Source organism: Ascaphus truei, chromosome 1 (assembly GCF_040206685.1).
Source record: "Ascaphus truei isolate aAscTru1 chromosome 1, aAscTru1.hap1, whole genome shotgun sequence".
Classification (NCBI taxonomy): Eukaryota; Metazoa; Chordata; class Amphibia; order Anura; family Ascaphidae; genus Ascaphus; species Ascaphus truei.
The window spans coordinates 262,752,083-262,772,506 of record NC_134483.1 but is presented as its reverse complement, the minus strand read 5'-3'; the positions used below and the strand labels follow the sequence as shown (position 1 = coordinate 262,772,506).

At 43.7% G+C, this 20,424-nt stretch overlaps 1 protein-coding gene across 24 annotated transcripts in view; it reads left to right on the top strand.

Moving 5' to 3' along the window:
• The window catches only part of ADGRL3 (adhesion G protein-coupled receptor L3), a 2,053,745-nt gene that overhangs the window by 1,692,112 nt on the left and 341,209 nt on the right, over positions 1-20,424 (top strand). For all 24 annotated transcript variants that reach the window (XM_075603418.1, XM_075603394.1, XM_075603400.1 and 21 more), the window contains one exon: positions 10,302-10,485. In XM_075603418.1, the coding sequence (XP_075459533.1) occupies positions 10,302-10,485 (184 nt within the window). The remainder of the gene's footprint in view (positions 1-10,301; positions 10,486-20,424) is intronic.

Genomic DNA, 20,424 nt, shown 5'->3' with positions numbered 1-20,424 from the left:
AGTGATAGTGGGTCAGTTTGGTCATTTCCTGGAGAGGGAGATATGTCCCCAGGTTTAGCGACAGGACTGGCAGCGCAGGTGGACTGCCAAGCGGTAGCGTAGCTGGCGAGGAGAGGATCCTGTTCCTTTATGCAAATGTCCAAAGTCTGGAAAAGTACACGGAGTGTGTCTTGTGCATGATCCAACATGAAGAGAGGGTCCTGTTGTACTACGGGAATGTCCAATGATAAGGCCAAGGCAAAGAGTATATCTTGGGCGTTGGCAAGTTTGATAGGATTCACATTATCCCAGGTTAAAGGGGAACCAGGTAAGCAAACACAAGCGGCCAGAGACCGTTTTAAGTCCTTGAGGCAGTAAGCCTTAATAATGGGATCGTTACGGCATTGTCTTTGCAACGGAGTTAACCCTTCATACATAATCTGTTCTTCTATCAGGGGTAGTATTTCGCAAAGATACTGGTTTTCAAACTGGGACTGGTCTACAGGCCGGGACAGGATTTCAGACAGAAACTTACCAACCCTCACCACAGGGCGGTCCGAGTTTGTGGGGCCGAGCATACTGTCACGGCTGTGCTCGCCACAAACCTGGGTCGGACCGCGTGGCTGAGGTGGGGTTGTAAAAGCACCGACCTTAGACCGTGCAGGCTGATCCGGATAGCGCAGTTCGTAGTCGTACGTAGCAGGATCAGGATAGGAGAAGACAGCATCGTCAGTTGACACGCCAGGGTCAGGACTGGAGACATCAGGGTAAACGTTGTTCAAGCAGGAGTTCAGCAACAGGTAGTCAGGAGAGCCCCTCTTCAGCTTAGGAGCGCGGGAGTGGCTTCTGCGCGTGCGGCGACCATGGCCCATGGTACTTGTCTCAGGAGGTGGTAGACAGACCAGAGTAGCACACCGCCTTGCTGCACTGGTAAACCAGTGCTTCAGCGCAAGAGTCCTGAGCGGGCTGGGGAATCCTCCATTTCAGCGCAGGAACCAGGACACGGCCTCTCTAGATTAGGGAAGGAGTAGGCCTCAGGAACCAGGAAGCTGAAGATACACAGGGAAACCTCCGCTTCAGTGCAGGAAACCAGGAGGCTGAAGACGCAGGGGAAACCTCCGCTTCAGCACAGGCGACAGGAACAGACCGCTGCGTGAATATAGCAGCCGGTCACAGGAAACAAGGAGCTGAAGTAACAAGGAGAGTACTCAGCTTCAGCACAGGAAACAGGAACTGACCGCTGCATGAGACTAGCAGCCGGTCACAGGAACCAGGGAGCTGAAGACAACAAGGAGAGTACTCCGCTTCAGCACAGGAACAGACCGCTGCGTGACACTAGCAGCCGGTCTCAGGAACCAAGACGACAGACAAGACAAGGCTTATGGCAGAACACAGAGACATCCAGGAAGGACTATGCTCGGCAGGGAGCATTGTGGGAAAGCAGTACTTAAAGGTCAGAGAACCAATGGCAGAAGGGGCGTGTGGCAGTATTGCTTTGGTGAGTGAATCCAGGCTGCAGTAAATATCAGGGGAATGTTCCAGGACTGCACTTGTCTGCAAGGTAAGGCAAACAGTAAACCGAGGAGCGGATTCCTTACACTGTGGGCCTCCAGGTGGTCCCCTGGGGTTACTGTGGGCCCCAATGGGGTCTACAGGTGGTCCCGTGGGTGTCTGGGTATCCCTGGGTCATCCCCACAGGTGTCTGAGGCCCTCAAGTCATTCCCACGGGGATCTGGGGCCCTTGGATGGTCCCTGCAGAGCTCCCACAGCTGTGGGGCCCCCAGTTCTTACTTGCAGGTGTCCCAGTGGGTCCGCAGGGGGTACCCATGGGCGCCTGGGGGTCCTCAAGTTGTTTCCATGGGCGTCCGAGGGTCATCAGGTGGTCTCCATGGGTCCCCGCAGCCATGCGGTACCAATCCTGTATGTAAAAAAATAAAACATGTCCTACACTTAAAAACATGCCCCCTCCCCCCCACCAAACACATACAGTACAGTAATGGGCAAAATAACTATTATCCAACTATGGATAATAGATTATCTGCCCATTATTAATCACAACATTAGCCAGCATACAGTAATAAATACAGTTCTACTTACCCTTGAAATATGAACGGGTTCATCGTCAGGATATTGCAAGGTCCCTGTCCTCCGTTGCCAGAAAAATACATAGCAAATACAATCAAAATGTCCCCTAACCCTTAATCACCTTAGCGGTTAATAACCGCTACAGTAATTAAGGGGTTAACCCACCCTACCCCGATACCCACCCAGGAGGCCTAACCACCCACCCCATACCCACTATACCTACCATTTACCCATTGATTGTTATAGTAGTGCATTATACCATATAATAATATGGGCCACCATAGCACACAATGGGCACCTAATCACAATACATTAATGCACAAAACACACAAGAATAAAACATTCAAAAATACTGAAACACCCCAATTAACTAAATAAAAACAGTAGCCAACTAATGTAATTAATAAAAGCACTAACCAGCTCAACAATAAATTAATTAAACCAGTAACCAATCAATGCAACTACAATAAAACAACAAGGAATTGATTGTAACAGTGACCAACAAAGTCTAAGGGTGCTTGACTTTGTGATAATCTCACTGCCACCGCTTCCCTGTGTGTGGTTGTTACCGGTGCTGGGTCCCCAGCTGTGCAGTCCATTCTCCTGGGCTCCCCGGCATCTCTCCAGGCATCTCCTACTGATCCTGTTGGTATACAGCTGCACTGGCGTCTCCCTGGGTCCCGATAATCACTTCCGGTAATACCACTGTCAGCTAGGTAATGCGTCTTGCTGCTTAGTGGATGCTGTGTAGAAAAAAGAAAACTGGCGCACAGCCAAAGGAGTGGGTCACCAAGGTATAGTTGAAGAATGATCCTTTATAAATCCATAAAACAAACAGAGATTAGCACCCTTCTATGCGTTTTGTGTACGCAAGTACACTTTATCAAGGAGTACATCTTGATAAAGTTTACTTGGGTACTCGAAACGCATAGGAGGGTGATAACCTCTGTTTGTTTTATTTATTAATAAAGGATCATTCTTCAACTATACCTTGGTGACCCACTCCTTTGGCTGTGCACCAGTTTTCTTTTTTCTACACTGCACCAGCACTTCGACTCGGCAGCACGCCTTTTAGGACATTGAGATTGGGTAATATGTGAGTACTTTTATTATCCTACCATTGTGTTACATTGTGAGCCAAGGGACCATCCCCATGAGGAATACATAGGGGCTTCATTGTTAGCCCTATCTTCAGGGATCTTCTGGCTCCACAGAGGACTTTACATCTTCATTATCTCACTAGCCCTATTTTCTGTACCTATTTGCATTTTATGAATGAGATGGATCCAGCGCTGGAGCGCATTAATCACTAACTATCTTTCTGCTTAGTGGATGCTAGCACTGTCCCCCTGCCACCCTCTCCTCACAGTATTGTTGTTTTCTGAATCAGTGCCTTTACTCACTGGGATACAACGTATTAGAAATCTCCATCAAGGAAGCTTTCGAATGTTGGCAAGAATGCTATAGTACACTATAGTTTTAATTTTATTCTTTTAATTACAATAGTGCAGATTGGGGCACTAATCACACACAAACTCATAGAAGTCAGTGGAACTTTCCATAGAATAGTGCCTGTATTGGCACTATCGCACTTTAAAGAATCAATTCATGCGCTTTTACAAAAATGATTTCTATTTAACATAAGTTTGAACCATGAGCTAAACCCCATTCAGTTCAGATCTGGGGACTCCCTGCTTCCCAACATACAAACCTCCAAAGGGGGTGCCGGCATCTGGGCAAAGATTAAATCTCCCGCATCATTCGAGCCAATAGGAACCTGATCCTGATGACAGTTTTCTATTGGCCCGCATAGTACAGAAGCTATGAAACTCGACCATTGGTAGCCGAGCCAAGCGGTTACTGACACCAAGTATGGTGGTAAGTATTCCGGAAGCAGGGGGTCCCCAGAGCTTAAATGAATTGGGTTCAGCTTCAGAGACCCCCTGTTCCTATCTTCATTTTTTGTTCAATTGCAAAACAAATCTCCCGCTTGGATTGCCTCTTTAGTTAATAACCAATGATTCATTGGTAACTTTGTGGTGATTAGGGATGTTTAGGATTTTAGGGAATTTCAGCACAAGTTATGAAAAAAATCCTGCATATCAGGGTAGAACGCAGAGCACAACCGTAGTAGTAGAAAAATCAGCATGATCAAGAAGTAACTCTAATAGATACATTGAATGTATTGTATCACATGTATATGCAAAGGTTTAAAAACATATCTATGCATTTTATCAAGGTGTTTTTGCTCCTCCAAATCTATTTATGTGATATTGCCTATGAGAGGTTATTCTTTGTGCTGCAAGATGTGAGGATATGGTGGACTTCATTAGGGGCTTATTCCTCCCCAGCATATCCAAAAGTATTAATATCTCAGGCAATCTAAAGCAACCCGGACACTACATGATTTATATTCTTTGAAAAGTTTTTTGAGCTTACTGTATTTGCAGTCTGAGCACCATCTCACATTAGAATCTCAAATTATGAAAGTGCAGATCTTAAACTTTTGCATCTCCTAAAGTCAGTAATATTCACAAAAATTCATAAGCTTTACCAACCAATTATGCACTTTAAATTCTGTAAGAAAAAATGCCCGCCTGGAAATGTTCTTAAAATTCTTTAATGTAAATAACATTTTAAAAGGCACAGACACATTGTACCAGGGACTTATTTCTGTTAAAGCAACTTGCCTCTTATCCAGCAGTGTGCTGGTTAATTGCTGGTGTGCAATTAACCAACTCCACCTGGCTGATTAGAGCTCTCTCAGAAATAACCTGTTCTGAGACAGGAGGGAGGATTCCTGAGCTCACAATTGGAGCTGACCCAGGAAAGACAGACAAGAATTCCTTAGTCTCACAATTGGGGCTGAACCAAGGAGGGGCATATGTCTTGAGCTGCAAAGAGACTGCAGGCTGACAACAAGACAAAGGGGAGAAGATTTCTAAACCTGGATCCTGATATTGCTATAGCACAGCGTTTCCCAAATGGTGGGTCGTGACCCGGCACCAGGCCATGGCACCAAAATTGCCGGGTAGCAGCGAGGCTGGCCGCGCGGTGTCTCCCGTCCCCCCCACTCATGTTTAAAAAAATGGCGGCGATTCCCCCCGCGGTCCCGTGCGCTTGCGCAGGGCAAGCAGGGCCCGCTTCCTTCCTCCCCCCCGCTCCCTTCCTCCCCCCAGCTCCCTTCCTCCCCCCCGCTCCCAACGTGGGACGGAGGAGGAAGTACCAGCTCCTCTGCGGCCCGCACGTTACATGGGGCAGGGTGGAAGTACAAGCTCCAACTGCGGCCCGCTTCCCCCCGTGGCCAGCTTCCCAAGCTCACCTCCCGTGGCACCCCCTCCCGAGCCCACCTCCCGTGTCCCCAAGCCCACCTCCCATCCTGGGCAGCAGGGGATATCGGGGGCAGCAGGGGAAAGCGTCCGGCGGCAAGGTAAGTCACCCCACCCAGTCACTGCCTCCCACCCAAGTGTCCCTGCCCCCGTCCTCCCACCCACCCAAGTGTCCCTGGCCCCCTCCCAGAAGTGTCCCTGGCCCCCTCCCTCCCTCCCACCCAAGTGTCCCTGGCCTCCTCCCTCCCACCCACCCAAGTGTCCCTGGCCCCCTCCCTCCCACCAACCCAAGTGTCCCTGGCCCCCTAGTGTGTCCCTGGCCCCCTCCCTCCCACCCACCCAAGTGTCCCTGGCCCCCTCCCTCCCACCCACCCAAGTGTCCCTGGCCCCCTCCCTCCCACCCACCCAAGTGTCCCGGGCCCCCTCCCTCCCACCCACCCAAGTGTCCCTGGCCCCCAATGTGTGTCCCTGGCCCCCTCCCACCCACCCAAGTGTCCCTGGACATCTCTCTCACACCCACCCAAGTGTCCCTGCCCCCCCCTCCCAACCAAGTGTCCCTGCCCCCCCCTCTCCCACCCAAGTGTCCATGGCCCCCTCCCTCCCACCCACCCAAGTGTCCCTGGCCCCCTCCCTCCCACCCACCCAAGTGTCCCGGGCCCCCTCCCTCCCACCCACCCAAGTGTCCCTGGCCCCCAATGTGTGTCCCTGGCCCCCTCCCACCCACCCAAGTGTCCCTGGACATCTCCCTCCCACCCACCCAAGTGTCCCTGCCCCCCCTCCCAACCAAGTGTCCCTGCCCCCCCCCTCTCCCACCCAAGTGTCCCTGGCCCCCTCCCTCCCACCCACCCAAGTGTCCCTGGCCCCCTCCCTCCCACCCACCCAAGTGTCCCTGGCCCCCTCCCTCCCACCCCCCAAAGTGTCCCTGGTCCCCTCCCACCCACCCAAGTGTCCCTGGCCACCCAAGTGTCCCTGGCCAACTCCCTCCCCCCCAAGTGTCCCTGCCCCACCCCCTCCCACCCAAGTGTCCCTGCCCCCCCCCCTCCCACCCAAGTGTCCCTGGCCCCCCCTCCAGTCACTCACATCCGTCGTTGCCTGGAATTCCCTGTTTGTGTCTGTGTGCGTATAGGGGAGAGCGAGTGTGTGTGTGTGTGTGTGTGTGTGTGTGTGTGTGTGTGTGTGTGTGTGTGTGTGTGTGTGTGTATCAGTGTGTATGTGTGTCTGTGTGTGAATCAGTGTCTGTGTGTATCAGTATCAGTGTAAGTGTGTATCAGTGTCTGTGTGTGTGTATCAGTGTTTGTGTGTGTGTGTGTGTGTGTGTGTGTGTGTGTGTGTGTGTGTGTGTGTGTGTGTGTGTGTGTGTGTGTGTGTGTGTGTGTGTGTGTGTGTGTGTAGCAGTGTCTGTGTGGCTGCGTGTGTGTCAGTGGCTGGGTGTGTGTGTCAGTGGCTGCATGTGTGTGTATCAGTGGCTCTGTGTGTGTGTCAGTGGCTGTGTGTGTCAGTGGCTGCGTGTGTCAGTGGCTGTGTGTGTGTGTGTATCAGAGGCTGTGTATGTGTGTGTATCAGTGGCTGTGTGTGTGTGTATCAGCGGCTGTGTGTGTGTCTGTGTGTGTATCAGTGGCTGTGTGTGTGTGTGTATATCAGTGGCTGTGTATGTGTCTGTGCAGGCCCTATAGGCCAGTATAGGCGATAACATTTTTAGTGGGTCACGAAAAAGAAGTTAAAAAATAACCGGGTCACGGAAAAAAAAGTTTGGGAAACCCTGCTATAGCACATAAGGAGAGCAGAGAGAACTTCCCCTACAGCTACAAGATATAGATAAGACTTTCTTCTGGGACTGTTATATATCTGTATGTATATATTTATATATATTTATAATATATATATAATCAGTGGTTGACAAATCACCAAAAAATCTACTCGCCACACAAAAAAATCTACTCGCCACCTAGTACCAAACGTGTGCTGCTTGGGCCAATATTTACTCGCCCGGGGGTTAAATCCACTCGCCCGGGGCGAGCAAATGTATAGGTTTGTCGAACACTGTATATAATATATATATATATATATATATATATATACAGATATATATATATATATATATATATATATATATATATATATATATATATATATATATATATATATATATATATATATATATATATATATATATATTTGTAACAACAAAGAAAGCAACCTTACAAAAAGCACACGGGCATACCAAAAATGTGTAAACAAAGATTTTATTAAGGTGAGTTAAAAACAAGGGATAAAGATTAAAAGAAGGGGGGGACTCTCATCTACCATATATTGTATACCTAGAGGCAAGGGTATAACAGTAGAACCAATTCCAACACCCAATTCAAAGGACACAGTTAGAAAGGGCTGAACTACATGTGTAGCTATTCTCCAAAGTGGAGCAGGTATTATGTTTGGCTTATTTTCATATGTTTTGCTGTGTTTTGCTGTGTTAAAGGGAAAGGCGCAATAAAGCCTAATTTTTGTTTCACTTTAAGCGGTCTCCATTGCGTACATCTGAACACGTCTCTTACACACATATACACAATAACCTATTGGAATTTGAGTTGGTAGTGCAAACTAATGTATGTATGTCTGTCTGCAATGAATTATATAAAATAATATATTGCATGTGTTTTTGAGACAGAGGGTGTTTTTACATGTGTGCACAATATACAGTATGTTTACACGGGACCCCACACTTGCTAATGTTGGCTTCTCTTTAAAAGTACAAGGGAACCTACCCCCAGCAAGGCCTACTTGGGTCCCACGGCAAACTACAAAGCATTACAAGGTGCATCATTGCCACACATGATCATATTCATATTATAATCTAATCTTAATTTTGATAAAACTCCTTCGTTTGTACTGTCCTTATTTGCAATAAACACCTGTAACTTGCTCCAGAATTTTTGCAATGCTTTAAAAAAACAAACATGTTTATCTACCTCAAATATAATTGACCTATCTTTATAATAATAAAACATTAATATTTTTTCTGTCAACAATAAATTGCTACTGTATAAATCCATCTAAAAATAATCTAAATAACGATCTAGAAGGGGTGTAATGTTCTTTCTGTGGCCTCTTTAAGTAATTTCAGTAACGTGGATTAAGAAAAGTATACAAGATCCTAGGGAGTGAAAGAACTCTTTGCTGGAGTACAGCATTTAAAAATCACTTGTATTGTTTGTTTGTTTTTTTCATTCTTGAAGTGAAAATCAACAGTAATAGAACACTTTTAAAGTAAGTGCTATAAATATGTGTGAATAGTTGTCATTCTATTAATGCATTTTATAGTATTTCTAAAGAACATCTCAGTATCTTCAGAGTAGGCTCAGCAATTTTGAAACAAGAGTGGCAAGGACACTTGTGGTTGTGGATGGCATCCACTACAGAACAGGATAATGCTACAAATAACACTGTGGTGATTGCTTGTTCTGCACTGTTCATTCTTCAGTCACATAAACCTAATCAAAAGTACCTAGAAACAGAATAAAACAGTTCTTTAACTTATTCACTATACCGTGTTGCTCTTAGCAGCAACAAGTATGTAATACACATCTTTATCATTGTCTCATTGAAATAATCCGTAGGCAGACATGTAATCATAAAAAAAAAAAAAAAGGTATTTTAAAGTGTAAATATTAGGTTTCTTGTTAAAAACACAGAATGCAAACCTGGTTAGTAGTTGCAAACTACTGTAGTATTGGCTCTGAGTAGGATTTTCTGTTTAAGATTTATGGTGAACTATACTTGGCATGTAGCAGGAATGATAACAACTCAGCTAGCCATGACTATTTTGTCTGTGACTGCTGTTACATTAGCTCATATTTCATATGAAGTCGGTTTGTTTTTAATTCTACATATAAATCCATGTATGATGCAGACATGAATGTTGCATACACAAACATCATGCAACCTTTTGCAGCAAGTTCACTATCTATTTAACAAAAGTACGCATAGTTTGATCAAATATAATTAATTAATAATAAATACTTTTTTATTTAAAATTATAATGTCTCATTGTTTGAGATTAAAAAAAATAGAACATGACTTCAAATTCAAGTGTGCGGTTGATTTTTTTAAATATTGTTGAAACCTGTTTACCAGTTATGAATATTGAAGGTTTTATAATGAGTTCTTTGTTGCCTGTAGTAACGATTAAAATGGCATGGTCTTTCTCTTATCTTGTGGAAACAAATACAACTAATTAAAACAAATATTACTTTGTTACTTGAGGTGTCCAGCAGGATCTTAAAACAAGTAGAATTAGATAAATTTCTGATCTGTATTTTGCTGTCACAAGTATGTCTTAAAATTCTGCTTTGAAGTAGAGTCTATTATTAGAATTACAAAAATAGCAACACAGGAATGTTTCGATTTTGTTTTAACAAGGAGAAAAATGAAAATAAAAACAAAGTATTGTATTTTCATGCCAGATGGTGATTGTGCTCTTTGGGTTTTGTTGACTGCTTGGATTATGTGTAGTTGATATATTCATTGAAAAATATTGTTTTTCTTTGTAGATACTTGTTCTCTTAAGTGCACTGTGTTTTTTTCTTGTATTCATTAATAAAACAATAGTACTTTGTGTATAGTTGTAAAGCTTGAGTATTGATTCTGTGAAAGTCAGACATACTACTGTTGACATTCATAATGCACAAAAAAGAAAAAACATTTTTTTTGATCTTGGCAAGGTATCAAAAGGGTTTAGAGAACAAAAATAATTAGGTTGACTCCTGTCAGTTGTCACCAGGGGAGATAGGACAATACTGTTCTCATGTGGACTGCTATGCTCTGCTCACAGGGCAACATGTATTTGTTGATGTCTGACAGCTCATGCAGACTCACGAGAGACCTCTGTCATTCTTTTCTTCTGTTCTGTAGGCAATGGTTGAGACGGTTAACAACCTTCTACAGCCGCAGGCTCTGAATGCATGGCGAGACTTGACTACGAGTGATCAACTGCGAGCGGCCACCATGTTACTTGACACTGTTGAGGAAGGAGCTTTCGTGCTGGCCGATAACCTTCTAAAAACTGACATTGTCAGGGAGAACACAGACAATATACGTAAGTGACAAGCTCCTAAAATTGTTAATAACACTCACAACTGTATATGGATTAAAAACAACAATGTGTAGTTGTCTGTTATTTATTACATTTTGCATTTAATTTAGTATCTTATATATAAATAAATAGCAGATTTATAGAAAAGTGATTTTGCATGAAAACTTTTACATTTTTGCTGGTTTGACCTACAGTATGCCAAACACAATTAAAGAATACATTTAATACACAGAGAATTGATTTGGCAGTTGGCATTATAATGATGTAAAGGGTGTGACATATTGCGTTAAATATGTATATTTTTAAGTGACATTATTAGTTTAAATTTTAAGCTTTTTGGTGTATTTATGTGCCAGATTTGTTGGGAAATGTATTTGTTTAATTTACTCTTAGTACCTATTCAGATAAACTCAATTACAAGGTTATTGACTGATTCATTTAAACTAATGAACTGCAAGTTGTACATAATTGATTGTTTCTTTTAACCCCAAAAAATCAGATACAGTAGCTCTCAATGAGCATTGCAAGTAAATAAAAATCACTTGTGTTCAATTGTACAATTTTGCAAGGAAAATAAAAAGCCTTTGGCAGTGCTATCCTTTAAATATTCGTTGTCAACCCTCTCTTTAATACTTGTTTAATCTTAGCATCCTTGCGTATATTCAACCAGATTTACTTACAACCGAGGGAAACACTACCCTAATCCAGTGCAATCTCATTTTCCAAAAATTCTCATTCAGAGCAGTTAGGAAAAAAAGCACAAATCCAAACAACATACTGTACTGTACACATTTTTCTACTGAAAAAAATTATGACTGAGATTACTTTTTTGCCATACATAAAAAAAACTGAAGTACAATACAAAATCAGGAGGAAAAAAAATTGTAGAGAGGGTCATGTAGAAACATTATAGTTAAACGATCTCTCCCATTGCCCTGGTTTTAAGAAGACTTGCTTTTCTATCTGTCTCACCTATATAGTAGCAGCCTCCTGGGCATTTCACAAATACCACACAGGAATCGGGAATACAAAATCAGAGGAAGGTTCACCTGTTCCTCCAGCAATGTCGTGTACCTCATCATGTGCATAAAATGCCCAGGAGGCTGCTACTACATAGGTGAGACGGGGCAAGAGCTAAACAAGAGAATGAACCTGCATCGCCACAGCATCACACGCGGAACAAGAGACAGTCCTGTCGGCGAACATTTCTCTGACTCTGGTCATAAGATGAACGATCTGAGGGTTGCCATACTCAAAGGTAATCTTAAAACACCGAAAGAGAGACGGTTGCATGAATACAAATTTATGCAACTGTTCGGGACACTTAACGGTGGCCTAAACAGAGATCGAAATTTTATGAGTCATTACTGACACAAGTGAACTCTCTCCCCATGAGCGCTTAAGACCATGTCTGTACATACTGTGCTATATGTATGCACACACAGCTGTCTCTTACACATACCAATACTCCTTGTTTTTCCATCCCTATACACCAATAGGGACCACATAGTATCCACACACACATTTAGTTATGCTACCATCTCTCACATTTCCACACCTACCCACACCATTTATATTAACTCCCACCCTTTTTGTAAAGCACTGTATACACTGTGGGCTCTCCATTCATTTATACTCACACAGATATACACACACACTCTCTTACATCACTTTCTTTCAGGAACCATTTAACACCTCTAGCCATAAATCTCATCCACACCGGGGGAAGGACAAGCACAGATAACATTCCAAGAGACACTGTTTTTAAGTATACCCTTTGCTTGCTTCATTCATTTTAACATCGCCGGAAGAAGAGATCAGTGTATCTCGAAAGCTCGCACAAATAAAAGCATTTCATTAGCCACAGAACGGTATCATCTATTTATTTTTTGATTATTGAAGGCTAACACAGTACTGATACCTCTACATGTATATATATATATATATATATATATATATATATATATATATATATATATATAATTTATTTATATATATATATATATATATATATATATATATATATATATATATATATATATATACACATGATAGAGAGAGAGAGAGAGAGAGAGAGAGAGAGAGAGATAAATATATATAGAGAGAGATGAATATATATATATATATATATATATATATATATATATATATATATATATATATACTGTATATAGCAACTGTAAATATTCCTGTATATTCATTTGCATGTCTTAGACAGGTCTGCATACATATATACACACATGATGAACCAATATACAAATAAATGTAGAAGGGTTATCAAAAACATGCTCTACTGCAAATACCACTTCTCCATACAAACACAGTACAATAAAATCATATTTCCTTTACAAATCCAATCTCATCTTCCAATCAAAATCCTAGAGCCAATCAGAGTTGGGATGTATTTCCCACGCTCTGATTGGCTACCGTACAATGTGAGGCCGGACATCTTTCTTTTCATGACGTCATCTTAAAGGCAATTGAAGCACAGCCATTCTGACTGGCTGTGCTTTCATTGCCTTTAAATGACGCCATCATTTTTTTTTTAATCGGCCAAAACACATGGTTTTCACGGACCAATCAGGGCCGTGGGAACCATATGACGAAAATGTGACGTCATAGGCCTTTAAAAGCCTATGTCGTCTCATTTTGAAGGCAGACGCCGAGGAGGAAGGACCTCCAACAGAAGGAGAAGGCCAGGGCGTGGCCGAAGAAGACAAGAAGACCCCGGAAGAGAGCCGCAGATACAAGAAAGAAGAATACAGATGAAGATGGATTACAAATAGAAGACCCCTGGATTGTTTTGGTTTTTTATTTTAATGTTTATTATTTTATGGTTTATTATTTTATGGGTTCCTGTGCGTGGATTGGTTCGAGAGTAAGCTGTTCAACAGGAGTCGGTGAGTGGGTCAAGTAATGGTAAGTGAACAAAAGAAATGTAATTTATTTAACTTGTTAATTTTTTTTGTGGTTTTTTACATGTGTTTTGGGGTTTTTTTTGGTATATAATTTCTTGCCACTGTATGTATGTATGTATGAATGTAAGTCTAGATCGATATATACATACAGGGTAAGAAATGATGTTGTTTTGCTGTGTTTAAAATGTTTTTGGCTATGCTGCTATGCATAAATGTGTGTGTCATGTATTTTACAATTAGATAGATGTAATTTTTGGTCTTGTATGGTGTACTTTAGGTCAGGGTGAGGCTTGCTTTTGTATATTGTATTCTTTTTGGTACTTATATTTTGTCTGAGGATAACTTGTTCTGTGTAACGATTGAAATAGTTAATTATTTAATTGTTATGGATGGAATTTAAATTGTTTAGTGATTTAATTAATTAATGCTAATTGATTTATGGTTACTTGCTTGGTTTAAATAGTATACTTGTTTGGATATATTGGTATTTTGTTTGGAATATGTTATTGTTAACATTCATTGGCAGAGTGTGCATGGTGCATAGATTGTATGCATCATGTATACTATGTAAATGCATCTCATCTTCCAATCAAAATCTCTCTCTCTCTCTCTCTCTCTCTCTCTCTCTCTCTCTCTCTCTCTCTCTCTCATCCACACGTATGTATATGTATATATATAGTTGCATGATAAGCCACTGTACAAATGAATGGGTGAAGGGTGTGTATCGGGCCAGAGTGGCTTAACCCCTTCATTACTTTTGCGGTTGATAAGGTGATTAAGGGGTTAATTGATATCTGTATGTTATTGCTATGTATTGGCTATGTATTTTATGGGAAACGGAGGACAAGTATTGTGCTGGCGACGGGGGACTCTTATTGATGAGGTCACTAGTACTTTATTTATTTTAATATGCTAGTTAATGTGTTTAATAATGGGCAAATAATCTATTATCCCTATCTGGATAATACTTATTTTGCACATTATTGTACTGTATGTGTTGGGAGGGGGGGGGGGGGATTGATGTATTGAATGTATAGGTCAGGTTTATTTATTTTACATTCAGGGTTTTTTCCTTTTGGTTCTGCGTGAGACCTCTGGAGACCACCTGCGGTATCCTCGGTATCTCACGTGTATCAGGCTGGTGAGTCCATGGGGGACACCTGCGGGGAAGAACCGGTGGCCCCACATCTGTGGGGGCACTGTGGACCCGTAGTCTGCGGGGAAGAACCGGTGGCCTCACATCTGTGGGGGCACCGCGGACCCGTAGTGTGCGGGGAAGAACCGGTGGCCCCCCATCTGTGGGGACTCCGCGGACCCATAGTGCCCACCTGTGGGTCCCCAGACCCCTGTGGGAACCACTCGAGGCCCCGCAGACACCTGTGGGTCTGACCCGGGGCTCTCAGACATCCGCGGGCCTACTGTGGGGACCCAATTGTGGCCCACGGTGACCCGCGGAGACCACCTGGTGGGCCATGGCACCTGGCGGGACCCACCAACAGGCCTCCAGAACCTGTATGAAACAAGTTGCTGGTAACCTGTAGGTCTGTCAGGTGACCCGTCGGGCCCACCGGGGACTCGCGTGGGCCTGGGGTATGAACCCTGTATGTAAAAGAATAAATCATGTATTTATGGGGGGGGGGCACAGGGGGTGGGTTATGTATTTAATAAATAGAAAGATGTTTATTGTGGGGCAATGTATTGTTTTTATTGCGGGTACTAGGGGTGGGGGGAGGGGGTATTGGCCCCAAGGGTATGTTGGTAGGCCTCCCTGCTGGGTAGTGGGTGAGGGTGGTTAGGCCTCACGGGGTGGGGGGTTAGTGGGTGAGGGTGGGTTAACCCCTTAATGACTGCAGCGGTTAATGGCTATGGTGTTTAAGGGGTTAGGGGACATTACATTGGATGTTTTTATTCTTGGTCATGTTTTGCAGCAACGAAGGGGGCATGGACGGTGATGAAGATGAGGATGGCCTTCATCGTGGCAGCCGGACATGGGTGAGTACTATATGTATTTACTGTATTGTATTGATTGTTCTTTATGTATTTTAAATACACAGGGGGTGTATATTGTTTATTGCAATGTTTATTGGGGGCAATTGTCCCCAATAAACATGCTATTATGCCTTAACCCTTTCATTGCCTTAGCGGCTATGCGCTATGGTAATGAAGCAGCATTTATGTATTTTAATAATATTGTGCGGGAGCAGGGGGTCTCCTGAGCTGAACCGCATTGATTTCTGGCTCAGGGACCCCCTGATTCCCGAGTTACATGACCCAGTTTGGGGCACCGGTGCCAGTGTCGCCGCCATAATTATAGCGGGAACGTCGCATATGGGACACTATAAAGATGGCGGCGAGACTGCCACCCGATGACACATACCGGGGCCTGTAACTCAGGAAGCAGGGGGTCCCTGGTCCACAAAACAATGCGGTTGAGCTCAAGGGACCCCCTGCTCACTGTACACTATTATTAAAAATACATTCATGCTGCTTCGTTACCATAGCACATAGCCGCAAAGGTAAGGAATGAGTGTTTATTGATATGTGTGTTTTACTCATAGTGTAGATGTGCAGAGGGTCTCCGGTGCTGAACCGCTTTGGTTTTGGGTCCGGGGATCCCCTGTTTCCCGAGATACAGGCCCCTTTATGGGGTGCCAGTATCCCTCTGCTTTGTTTATATTTCGCGGTCACGTGATCAGGACATTAAAAATGCAGAGGGATACCGGCACCTCATAAAGAGGCCTGTATCTCAGGAAGCAGGGGGTCCCCGGACCTGAAACCAATGCGGTTCAGCTCCGGAGACCCCTGCACATGTACACTATGAGTAAAATTGTATTAAAAATAAGTTTTAATGTGCCGATGTTTGGGCAGAGAGCTTCGGATCTCGCTCTGCTGCAGACACATCTCGGCAGGGGATGGCTTCTCGGCAGCTTCTCGCCAGGCAGCCTGTCTCGCCACCAGTTACTCGCCATTATTTCAAATGGTGGTGGCGCATTCATTCGCCAGGGATTCGGCCCTTCCTGCATACAGCGAGGTTAACATACCAAAAACATTGCGAATTCAAACCCTGGCGAATGCAATTTTCCGCTGCTTACTGCATAGACCCCTATGTCTCATAGGGGCCTATTGTATAAAAATATTATAATTAACTCAGAGGATTTTGAGCACTTACCACACGATTTGGCAAAGTAGCTATTCAGAAAGCTCTGCTGACCTGCCAAACTTATTTGGGAAGTACATCTCCAACTGGCATTTTTTGAGAAATCACCCTACTAGTACCTCAGATGAGATCAGTACAAATCAGTCAATCCACGCTTCCTAAATTGATGATCTTGAAGTAGATATACTCTCCCCTTTTGCTGCTCCTGTCACGTGAAGGCACCCCTCCTTCACCAGCATCCACCGCGGAGAGACTCCAACGGCAGATCAACCAAGCAAAAAACAAAGGCACAGAAGCGCACGAAGTGTAAAGATGTATTCAAAAATACAATAACAAATGCAAGTGTGTGAAACGCGTTGCGGAGCCATCATTGTTCAGGAAATCCACTTAGCCGTTTAGTTGCCACTGACGTTTCCACGGAGCCTAGAGTTGCTTCCACCTAGCTAGCTCCAGTGGAGGTAGTGGTTTAGCTGCAGAGACACGGCGATCATGGTGGACTACTCCATACAGGTATTGCGAGATGATGCAACCCGGATGTGACATCGGAGTACTGCAGAGCCACTTGGTCCCAGCGCGCGGGACTGATCTGTGAGCTCGGCGTCTACTTCGTGGTCTTGCAACAGCTTGTGCCAGACGATCTGAACCTTTACTACTGGAATACCTTATTTTACATGTAAATTACTACTTGCATTTGTTATTGTATTTTTGAATACATCTTTACCCTTGGTGCGCTTCTGTGCCTTTGTTTTTTCCACTGATGAGATCATTGAGGCACTCAGCTAGCAAGCTCCTCGCAAATTTAATCTCGCCCTCCCAAGGGTGCGCGGTAATGACATCACTGCGCAAGCGAAGCCTGGAGGCGGGACCATTGGGAACAGCATTTAGTGCCACGTAAGGTCCGCGCGCGCCCCTAGAAGGAACGCTGGCATTCGCCGGTCCACGAGATGCTCTGCAGGAGGCAGAAGAGGCAGGAGACCCGATCGCAGATCTAGGCAGGTAGGAAGCTCGCTGGGGAGGGCACGAATGATGGATCCTTACAGTGTTTAGGCCTTGCGGGAGGGATGCGGGAGGAGCTAACCCCTTTTTTTTACCTTAGCGGTATAAACGCATATCATGTGCCAAATACCACCTTCACCTATCCCCGCTACCCACAATAAACATTAAAACACAATAATGGCCAATACACCCATTGATTGCCAGTGTGGATACCTATGCCATCAATGGGAGCAAATATAATCCCAATAGCAATGAATGGGCACCCTACTACCCACCCTCTCTACCCACAACAACCCCCCTCCCTCCAACACATGGTACATTAATGGGCAAAATAACTATTATTCAGATCTGGATAATAGCTAATTTTCCCTTAAAAATAAAACATTTATCCAGCAAGCATAAAGTAAATAAAAGTTCTACTTACCACTGCCAGGATGAAGGCCATCCTCGCCATCGTCCTCTGCATCCATGTCATCCATGGGCAACAACAGTACAATCAAAAAACAAAGTAATGGCCACTAACCCCTTAATCACCTTATTGCTTAGTAACTGCTATAGTAATGAAAGGGATAACCCCCTTTCCCCCGTTACCCACCTGGGACTCCTAACCACCCTCCCAGGGTAACTACTCCCATCCACCCCCACTACCATTTATTGGCACAGTGTTAATAATATATGGCCATGGTTTGCCACTATACAGTATCAATGAATGGGCAATCTACCAATAAAAAACAAAGCACCAAATAAAATAAATCACATTTCATTCAAAATGTTAAAATGCCAATAAACCAATTGATTGGTTTGCCACTATGGCAATGAATAGGTGAGCTAAAAAAAATAGGCACAAAATAAAAAACATGACATTTAAATAAAACAAGCATTACACAATAACGCCATTGATTGTGACTGTGGTAAACCATGCCCAAAATATATGGGCATGGATTGCCACACTGACAATGAATGCGCAACCTAAAAAAAATCACAAAATACAATATATAATAATTAAATAAAAACAAACCCTAAAAATAAAAAACAATTAAATGAAAACAAGCACCAACAATAAAAAAAACATAACAATTAAATAAAAACAAGCATTTGCCAAAAAATGCATTGCTTGTCACTGTGCTTATCTCCAGCCTGAAAGGGGCATAGATAAACACATTAGCAGTTGATGGACAAAAATACACAATGCAATCAAATACAATCAATATTTTTCTTACCATTGATGTTTTCACCCCGTTCTACACTAGCACCAACTCTTGACCCTAGATGCAATGATCCTCAACAGCCAATGTGAAGAAGTCCGTAATCAAATCTTGATTGAAGAGACTTGGGTCTCCCCCAATAAGTTCTTCATTCTTTTCTTTTTGATCTTCTTTCTCTAATTCAGTCTCTCTTTTTGCTTTGTAATCCAATAGGGCGGATGTTGTCCCGGCAGCTTCTTAAGTTCAAACGAGACTGGACAGGCCTTATTTAAGGCCTGTGATGTCACATTTGAGTGTCAAATGGTACACCCCCAATCCAATTGGCTGGTTTACCATGTGACAGTTTTTTTGTTTTTTAAAGGACGTGAAGTCATCTTAAAGGGAGGGAAACCAGCCAATCAAGATGGCTATGCCTCTCTCCCTTTAAAATGATGTCACCAGAAAACAAATAACTGCCATGACATGGTAATCCAACCAATAGGATTGGGAGATATACAATGTGAGGCATCACATGGAAAAACCCCAATCTGATTGGTTGTAGTATCATGTGATGGGAGCCAATTTTTTAAGGATGTGATGTCCGTCACTTTAAGATGCTTAAAAGAAAATGGAAGCTGTCACATGGTACTACAACCAATCAGATTGGGGGTGTACATCTCCCAATCCAATTGGTTAAATTACCACGTGATGGCAGCCATTTTTGTCTGGTGATGTCATTTTAAAGGAATGGAAGCATAGCCTTCCCGATTGGCTGACTTACCTCCACATCTTTTACCCCCCCAGCCACATGGTACACCACCCAATTAGATTGGGAGTATACCATTTGGCACTCAAATGTGACATCACAGGCCTTGTATAAAGGCCTGTCCCATCAATTTGAGCTTTAGGCTAAGGCCCCAGTCCTCCCTGCTGCACACACGCCTGGTGGCAAGGCGGCACATGCAGAAACTACAGCCGTGATCAGCGGTCTGTAGGAGAGATCCATGGGGAGTGCGGAGGGGTGAGGGTAGGCCCATGATGGGGTGTGTGGCTATGATGGAGCATATCTGCCCTGTCATTGGCTGCACACGGCCACGTGACTGCGTCACGGCACAGGAAGACAACATTCTTGTTTTCCCTGCCAGCGTACGTGTTACAGCGCTTTGCGCGCCCACACACCCAAAGCTACTGGGGCCTGCCCCATTGCCTAAGAAGTCGACAGGACAACATCCACCCCATTGTATTACAAGTATAGAAGACAAAAAGAAAGAAAAGAAAGAAGAAAAGAATGACTTACGAAGAAAAGAATGAATAACTCACCGGGGAGACGTCTCTTAAATCAAGATTTTATCAAGGACATCTTTGCATCGGTTGTTGAGGATCATTGCATCGAGGGTCAAGAGTAGGACGGGGGTGAAGACATCAATGGTAAGAAAAACAATTGATTGCATTTTATTTAATTGTGTATTTTTTTTAGGTTGGCTATTGACTGCTAATAATAATAATAATAATAATAGCATGTTCTTGTATAGCGCTGCTAGTTTTACGTAGTGCTTTACAGGCATTTTGCAGGCACAGGTCCCTTCCCCATGGAGCCTAGAATCTATGTGTTTTTGGTGCCTGAGGCACAGGGAGATAAAGTGACTTGCCCAAGGTCACAAAGAGCCAACACCGTGAATTGAACCAG